At 39.3% G+C, this 8,417-nt stretch overlaps 3 protein-coding genes across 3 annotated transcripts in view; all 3 read right to left on the reverse strand.

Annotated features, from left to right (window-relative positions):
• Positions 1 to 926: 926 nt before the first annotated feature.
• Positions 927 to 1,704, reverse strand: LOC106332094 (glutathione S-transferase T2-like). The gene is made up of 2 exons (XM_013770569.1): positions 1,598 to 1,704; positions 927 to 1,515 (listed from the first exon to the last, which is right to left on the reverse strand). Exons 1-2 carry the CDS (start codon positions 1,702 to 1,704, stop codon positions 927 to 929), a joined length of 696 nt encoding a protein of 231 aa, XP_013626023.1.
• Positions 1,705 to 3,857: 2,153 nt separating this feature from the next.
• LOC106343238 (protein transport protein sft2) lies at positions 3,858 to 5,810 on the reverse strand. The gene is made up of 4 exons (XM_013782398.1): positions 5,450 to 5,810; positions 4,697 to 4,964; positions 4,490 to 4,594; positions 3,858 to 4,159 (listed from the first exon to the last, which is right to left on the reverse strand). Exons 1-4 carry the CDS (start codon positions 5,644 to 5,646, stop codon positions 4,049 to 4,051), a joined length of 681 nt encoding a protein of 226 aa, XP_013637852.1. The 5' UTR covers positions 5,647 to 5,810; the 3' UTR covers positions 3,858 to 4,048.
• Positions 5,811 to 6,895: 1,085 nt separating this feature from the next.
• LOC106332105 (calcineurin B-like protein 3) overlaps positions 6,896 to 8,417 on the reverse strand; it is a 5,382-nt gene continuing 3,860 nt past the window's right edge. Inside the window, exons 6-8 of the mRNA XM_013770578.1 lie at positions 7,270 to 7,350; positions 7,064 to 7,176; positions 6,896 to 6,968 (exon numbers count right to left, since the gene is read on the reverse strand). Of these exons, the coding sequence (XP_013626032.1) occupies positions 6,896 to 6,968; positions 7,064 to 7,176; positions 7,270 to 7,350 (267 nt within the window). The remainder of the gene's footprint in view (positions 6,969 to 7,063; positions 7,177 to 7,269; positions 7,351 to 8,417) is intronic.

Genomic DNA, 8,417 nt, shown 5'->3' on the forward strand with positions numbered 1-8,417 from the left:
ATATTTCTATAATTCTATTATATGATCTTCTATCAAAATCTTTTTTTTTTTGCATTATTCTCTCATATTTTTTCATAAACTTCATCACTTTATTGTTTTTCATCATCCTATTATATCAATTTTTTTCATTATTCTCTCATAATTTTCCATTATTTTACATTTTGTATCTAATAAATTGTACATATTTTTTTATTATTCTCTCATAATTTTCCAATTTATTTCATTTTGTATCTAAATCTATTGGATTTTCAATTTTTATCATCTAAAAAATTGTACATATTTCTATTATTCTATCAATGTTTCACTTACCTTGATACCTTGAAGAAAGAAGGTTGAAGAGTTCTTTTGGTTGGAAGCTTCAAGGTTGTTGTTTGAGCAGCACGATGATAAAGAATGTTGTTGAAGTGTGTTGTTACAGAAGATAGATGGTTTAGATGATTGTGGTAAGAAAGAACTTGTTGTTGCTTTTATTATAGTGAAATGGTTGGAAGCTTGAAGTTTGTTGTCGCTTTTATTGTAGTGAAATGGGACAAACAAGAGAAGAGAAGTAAGAGAGAAACAAGTTTGTTGTGCTTATAAAGTTAGGAACACATAGTTTATATAGAGACATACATCAAGTTTACATCCGTGAATCAATGTTACAACAAAACCAAAAGAAGTGTAGACATAGTACATCCGTGACTGAAGTGTAGCATGAAACAAAAGACTACACTTTCACCTACTACCCGCGACATATAGAAACAAAGAAAAGACACCTTCACCTGCAACACCTTCCCACCCGAGACCTGCTAGACTGTGTCCTTTAAACCCGTGACCTGCAGAAGAAAAGACAAGATTTTCAATCAACCAAAATAACAAGATTTGAAGCTATACGACTCAATCAAATTAATAAACATTCAAGCAAGCAAAACTACTTAACTGACCAACTAAAGCATTTCTAAGATGAGTTTAGTCTTAAGAGCAATTTCTTGATCAGAAAGTGTTTCCACTTTCTTGGCTAGGAGGCGATCAAGTATCTTTTGTCTAGAAATGGTATTTTTCTGAGCTAGGATGCTATGGATTTGATCAAAAGCTGCCTCGTTCGGCTTCTTTCGCTTCGCTGCTTTGCTGGCCTTAACCCCGGGCGGCCTCACCTCTTCCTCCTCAGGCACCACCTCCGCATCAGCTTCCTGCCTCTTCTCCTTCGAGATAGCGTGTGATCTCCATTTCTGATCGAACCTCAGTTCTCTCCAGCAGTGTTCAAGCTGGAACTTCACTTTGTAGTCATTGAAGAAGATGTCATGTGCCGCCTTCATGACATCATTCTCACTGTGGCCACTCGCCTGCTCCTTCAACGCCGCCTCATGGCACCCCACAAATTTACAAACCTGCTCATTCACTCTTCCCCACCTCTGCTTACACTGACCCCACTCCCTAGGAGCAGAGCCACTCAGCTGAGGACTCGTATTGAAATACCCCTCTATACGCTTCCAAAACGAGCCTAACTTCTGTTCATTATTGACGATATATGGGATCCTTGCTGGTGTTCAACCAAGCACTGATCAACACAAGGTCTTCTTTGGTTGACCACTTTCTCCTTTCCGCATGCTTAACTAACCTGGGAGAGTTAACACCTGGCTCAGCAGAGTCTACATCTATTGGTGGACTGCTCTGCGAAGCTAACAGGTTAACAAACCCGGTAGAGTTAAGGGGAAAAGGGTCCATGTTTCGGGTGTTTTGGTTACGGGTGTTTTGGTTTTGTGTGCTGTTTAGATGTTTGTGTAAATTTTAGGGTGGAGTTACTATGTTTTTAAACTACATTTTACGTTTCAAAAGGTAGAAATTAAACTACCTCTACCAACCAAAATTCGTTACAGACCAAGAGCACAACTACTAGATACCTATGAGAAGTCAATACACATCAAATCAGGCGAAACAATTAACTGCTCCTAAGTACAATTTAAATTAATTACAGCAACCAACCAACAGATAATTAATGTGCTTGTACTTCTAGTTATAGTTCTAGTTCTAATTCAACTTCTACTTATAGTTCTAGTTCTAGTTCTAATTCAAGCGAGAGATAGCAATCAGAAGCAATATAGTTTAGCTGAGGCTAACCTTTGGCTGTCAATCGAAGCAGACCCTCTCGAGGGTATCGACCTGCACACTGAGGTCATAGACCTGCTCATTGAGGTCACAGACCTGGTCATTGAGGACAGAGACCTGCTGATTGAGGATTTTAACCTGTTCCTGGACATGGGAAAAAGAAAGAAGAATTGTGTTAGTCAATTTTATAAAAATAGAAAAATACACTAAAGCGATGAAACAGCTAACAATGTATCACTAACCTCGACTGACTCAATCTGTTTACTGAGATTCGAGACCCCCATCATCACCTCCTCAGCCTCCTCCACCCGTTTAGTCAGCCTCTCGAGCTCCTCCTGCACACCTATCACCCAAGGCTGACGATAATGGATGGTTACAACATAAAAACAGTCAGAGTCAAGTATAAAACTTATACTATAGCTCGTGAAAGTGATATACAAACAAAAACATCATTGACTTTACCTCGTAGTTTTTGCAGGTGAAGAACCGCTTCCCGGAGAGAGTGTCGTAGTCCTCCTTCCCGGCAACCTCGTTAATGACTCTCCCACCACACGGACACCTTGTAGGAATGTCGTACTCTGAATCGGCCACGAACCCTAACATGTTGATGTGCTGGGTTTGCCTCTTCGAATGTCTTCTATCTTCTATCTTCTACCGGATCCATCTGACAAAAAAAAAAAAAATTGTCAAATAAATCCAAAATTATTAACGAAACAAAATGATTCAACGAAACCTATATCAAACTGTCATGACAATTTAAACAATAAAACGAAACCCATAACTCGATTTAGAAACCATACTCGAAACCCCTAACTCGATTTGAAATCTCAGAGAAAAGAAGTCTAAAACAAACCACCATCACGATCTACAACCGTTTATCGAAACCCATAAATCGATTTAGACCCCTCACCAAAAACCCCCAATTTTTTCCCAAAATCGAATAATGGCATCCGAGCCCCAAATCGACCCAATATATATGTCAAACTACTCGATACTCACCTACGCTCGTCGATACTAGAGATTCGTCGTCGATTAGCTGGAGAAATCTCACGGAGGGGCCGTCGCACGATATATCGCCTCTCACGGCGAAACCCTAGCTTTTCGCGAGAGAAGGGAAAATGAGAAATATGTCGTCGAATCCCTTTTTTCCTCCGCGACAACGCAGAAACCAACGACCAACCACAGCGCGACGCGTGGTAACTACCGCTTCATACGGGTTCATCCGTAAGGCCCGGTCCGTCTAAACTAAAGTTTTTTTTTTTAATCAATCGGGCCTATGATATCGAGCCCATGAACCCGGTAAAAACCCCAACTGCGCATGGTATAACTACTTCAAAAATAAGTATTGTTTTTGTGCTTAAATTTATCAGTTAATGTCTTCTTCATATTTCGAACTTTTTTACTAATATTTTAATATTTTGGAGAACGTATTTAAAATTTATCAATGATAGTTGGCAACGAATGAAAATATATATTTTTTTCATTTGAAAATAAGTAAACTGTAAATGCAAACACAAACGTTACAAATAATCAAATACCAAGAGCTGTTATGCATCATTGCCAAGTTATTTTTTACTCGATATGGTTCTATACCCACTGCTTTCGACTGATGGTCCCACCGGAAAGGGCCGAATAATATTTCTTGGGCTTTACTGGGCCCAACCAATTTTGTATTGCATATATTTGCTCAGCATTTAAACACCAACAAAAGACAAAAGCCTTATTGAATATGCGATCACTTGATCTTAGGGAAATGTTGAATAAAACAATTTAATAAACATATGATATATTTGCTACTTGAGTTCTTCCTTCAACATATTTTTCCATTACAATTTGTCTTTTCAAACAAAACATTTTTCATCAAATCTATGTTAATTAGAACACGAAAAAAGCTCTGACATCTTTTCTTTATACACCAGAGAAGTAAAGTTCTGTCCTTTTTCCGAGATTGGCTGCGAAAAGCTCATCTCCCAAAAACTCTTAGAACAGATGAGGTAAGAGCCGAACCGAGGAACTTCATGCCCGATGATCCACCAGGGAAGTATGATATACAGTAGTAAACCAACGCAAGCACCTGTCCCATTAGCACAAAGAAACAAATACCCGAAATCATGAGTTTCAGCAGAACACGAGGATACAAGTTCCTAAATCGCATATAACATGTGAAGAACCAGGTAAGCAGACGCCACTTGATCGAGAGTCTAATGTTTGTTTGTTATTAAACCTAAAATGATAATTAAGTGTAAGGAGTGTTAACCTTTTGTTTTCTCAGAAAATGAACCCCAATGGGGTTCTCATCTAAACACCATTCTGGCAACGGGGGGAGTTGCTATGTGATCTTAAATACTTCAAACACAGACTAAAAGGGAATAGCGTTAAGGGTTGAAAGAAGAAAAAGTAGTACCTGTAAGACAGAGAAAAGCACCGAGAGAATGTAGCTGTGGAGAACCATGGATACGTAAATGGTACCAACCATGGTGGCAATGAAACCTATGGTTAACGGAAGCCTCTGGAGAAGTAAAACAAACAAGAATTAGAAAGAGTGGAAAGAAATCACTTCTTTTTGGATTTAAGGCTTGAGAGACACTATATAAAATAATGTAGAGTATACCTCCATGGATGTCATGTGTGCGAGCTGATTCTGTGGGCCACGAAGTGCGAAGAAAGATCCGATGATAAATCCACATCCAAGGGTGAAACAAATAGCAAATTTCTGAGGCATAAGCACCATGACTGGAAGGAACATAGTGAAGGCAATGAAGATGAAGAATACACCGCTCGCGAGAAGTAAACCGAAATACATGAGGGCTTTCCCTGAAGGCATGCTGCTGGTTGCTGACGACAGGCTCCCAGGAATATCTCTCACTCCCTTTGAAACACTGTAGTCATGGATTACAATTACAATTCGCAAAAATCAAACAAAAGAACAAAACTTTATGAACCTTCACTCGCTGGAGGGATGAATATGTTCTATGCAAAACCTTCACTACATAAGACTTTATGTGATAATGAAGACACAGTTCCTAAAACTGCTTATCCAAAGCTAAACACAATCCTTCATCAAACAAATACATCTAGCTTGAACATCCACTGAGCAAGAACATTTTTTCAGCAAATCTGTATGAAAAATCCTCCATAAGAGAGCTCTTCACGTTGAGATCTCACAAGTACAACCAAATTGCTTTGATGCCAGAGAGTGATGATAAACACAAACTACACAACTCATCAGCATCAGACCTATTCACTAACTATAAGATCCATTGGTACGCAATGTGCATAAACGCATAGTTAAATCTCAATTGCTCAGATTCGCTAACAGACACGCTTCTAACTACCACCAAAAATCTGGGATCGATGAACTTACACGCTGAAGGTGCCCGAAACGGTGTCGTTGGCAGATCTAACGGCGGATTCGATATCGAAACCGAAGCTTCCGCCACCTTCTTCGACATCTCTAGAGGCTGCGTATGAATTCCAGTCCGCGAGCAGAGATGATCCCGATTGATTCTGCTGCTCCTTCTGCTGATCTCCGCTGCTCATCGAGAACCATCCTTGTGACATCTTCCTCCAATCCTCAGCTTAACTTTGCTTTCGAAATCGATGAGTTGAGAGGATCACCAGAACGTAGCCGATCGGAGATGAGCGTGAGCGTGAGCGTGAGCGTGAGCGTGAGCGTTTTTAAGGTTTGGTAGACACTGACGAGTCGACGATGAATAATTGAACCGGGTCTTGTAGTAACGTCAAACCGGTGTGAGTCGTTTGGCTAAAATCGCGTCGTTTGGTATCCAGCTTCAATGAGAGTTTTTTTTTTTTTTTTTTAAATTCCCAGGTATACCAAATTCATGAAAAAGCCCAGACTATTTATCAAAGAATGGTGCAATCCACGGATGGACTCTCGTTCCAAGCATTCAAAAGTGTTGTGGGATAAAGTTCATATTTGCGTGACTATAAAGTGAAGTGTAGTGGTATGCATTCAGATAGCTTAACAATCTAAAGTCTGCCTACCGCTAAACCACTACTTTGTGGTTAAGAGGACTATGCTTCCTATAAGAATTGGATGCTTTTTGTTTGTTTGTTGTCAAGCACTTCTCTGTTGAGGGGACAACTTGAATTCAAGGCTGTTTTGTTTGTTCCTAAGATAGCTCAGATTCGCCTCTTTGACGCAGAAAAGAAGCCAAACAACATCCAGCTTTACGTTCGCAGAGGTGTTCATCATAGACAAATTGCGAAGAGATCATCCATGAGAGCAAAAAGGCTGTGGAGAACTCTCCCTTCCTTGAAAAGCTCAAGAAGAAGGGCTATGAATTCATGTACATGGTTGACGCTATTGATGAGTACGAGGGTAAGAAGCTAGTCTCTACCACCAAGGAAGTTTTAAAACTTGATCAAGACCCAAGATGAGAGTAGTCATGAACAACAGTACTTAAACGTCAGTGAAAAAAACAAAGTTATGATGAGAAAAAAATTCTATATGATATACTAAGTGTTAGCAGAGGAAACTTTGAAATCATCTTCATTTATTAACTCTATAGAAATGCTACCAGTCTTGTCATATAACCCTTGACGTGGTCAATAAATTTGTAGTAAAACCAAACCAGGAACAGAAAAATACAAACTTAGTTCTTTCAACTAACTTTTGGAAACAAATAAACATGATACACTCAGAAACACACAAACACAACTGCCAAGTTGTCTGCTCTAGTAATGCTTTTTCATGTATCTTTTTTTTTCTGAATATCAGGAGGTTCAGGGACAAAGCCCGTAAAACCAGGAACCACGTCATCTTGTAATATTAGTTTTGTTTCAGCAGTCACTCGAACCAGAGACCACTAACGCAATAGTCATCATCAAACACAAAGCTCGGAAACGTAGTCGTGATATCCCTGCACACAATTTGAGAGAGATTGGTTTTTAATAATATGTGCCTTAAAAAAGAATTGGCTAGACCTCCCCCCGGTTAGTCATTTTAGTAACTCACTTGAGATACTCCAGAGTTATCTTCTTCAGAAGCGAAGGATGCTTAAGAACAAGGATCCTCCACTCTTCCTTATCGATCCTCCCGTCACAGTTCGCATCAACTTCCTCAAATGTCTACCACAAAAACTCAGAGATCATCACTCTACTACACTCTCAACTTCTTACAACAGTTGGTCGTATAAAATTAACGGAGGGAGGAAAGCACACCTTGTCGATTATACTCTCTGTGACATCGTTTGGCAGTTTCATGCCTGCCTGCGCAAGAGTAGAAACCACCATTTGCTTCACCTGAACAATGATTCAAACCAAAAAAGTTGGTAGGAATATTGTTAAGGGCACACAAGATCTTTTAGAGTTTAGGGTGAGAGGTGTTAAACTATATAATCTAATCTCTCCTTAATACATTTAAAGTTAGTTATTTATGTTATTACACAAAGAGTTGTAACTCTTCATGTTGTGTCCTTTAGTATAAAGAGTTGTGTCTCTTATACTTGTACTGATTCGATCTCTATATAAAGATCAATCATCTGTTGTAAACACATCACCGAATCTCAATAATACAAAAGTATTTTCAGAAAATTTTATAAGCCTGAAACGTCTATCTTATTCTTTCTCTTGAACTCGTGTGTAACACACTGTGATCATTGTGTAACACAAGCGGTTGGTAAAAGATTAACATGGTATCAGAGCTTTACGTTTGAGAGGACAAAGAACAAAGCACTAGTAAGAGAAACACTTGGCGTGGAGAAAAGGAGGCTAGAGGATTTTGTCATACGATTTCAGAATCACTCGAAACGATGAAGAATCAAGTAATCCCCATATTTGATGGAGAGAAGTACGACTTCTGGAGCATTAAGATGGTAACCATTCTCAAGACCAGGAAGTTATGGTCTGTGGTTGAAGAAGGCGTAGCAGCCCCACCAGCACAAGTGGATGAAACCCCTGAAACAGCAAGGGCAAGATCGCTTAGAGAAGAAGCGATGATGAACGATACATTGGCTTTGCAAATCTTGCAAACTGCTGTATCGGATCATATCTTCTCACGGATTGCAGCAGCATCAACATCCAAAGAGGCGTGGGATGCATTGAAGGAAGAGTATGAAGGCTCTCCTCAAGTTCGTTTGATTAAACTTCAAACATTGCGAAGGGAGTATGAGAATCTGAAGATGTATGAGAATGAAGACATTAAGGTCTTCACAGATAAGATAGTTGAATTGGCAAATCAACTAACTTATCATGGTGAACAGAAGTCGGATGTTCAACTTATACAGAAGATACTCATCTCTCTCCCAGCCAAGTTCGATAGCATAGTCAGTGTGTTGGAGCAAACAAGCGATTTGACTTCAACAAAGATG

This window comes from Brassica oleracea, chromosome C1 (genome assembly GCF_000695525.1).
Source record: "Brassica oleracea var. oleracea cultivar TO1000 chromosome C1, BOL, whole genome shotgun sequence".
Taxonomy (NCBI): Eukaryota; Viridiplantae; Streptophyta; class Magnoliopsida; order Brassicales; family Brassicaceae; genus Brassica; species Brassica oleracea.

What these genes read in the sequence shown, in the direction of transcription:
- LOC106332094 (XM_013770569.1), bottom strand. Translation starts at nt 1,704, where the DNA reads ATGGACCCTTTTCCCCTTAACTCTACCGGGTTTGTTAACCTGTTAGCT. An exon ending in CCAGGTGTTAACTCTCCCAG is followed by an intron (nt 1,516 to 1,597) that starts GTTAGTTAAGCA and finishes AACACCAGCAAG; the next exon opens with GATCCCATATATCGTCAATA.
- LOC106343238 (XM_013782398.1), bottom strand. Translation starts at nt 5,646, where the DNA reads ATGTCACAAGGATGGTTCTCGATGAGCAGCGGAGATCAGCAGAAGGAG. An exon ending in CACACATGACATCCATGGAG is followed by an intron (nt 4,595 to 4,696) that starts GTATACTCTACA and finishes TTACTTCTCCAG; the next exon opens with AGGCTTCCGTTAACCATAGG. An exon ending in TGCTTTTCTCTGTCTTACAG is followed by an intron (nt 4,160 to 4,489) that starts GTACTACTTTTT and finishes CTAATGGGACAG; the next exon opens with GTGCTTGCGTTGGTTTACTA.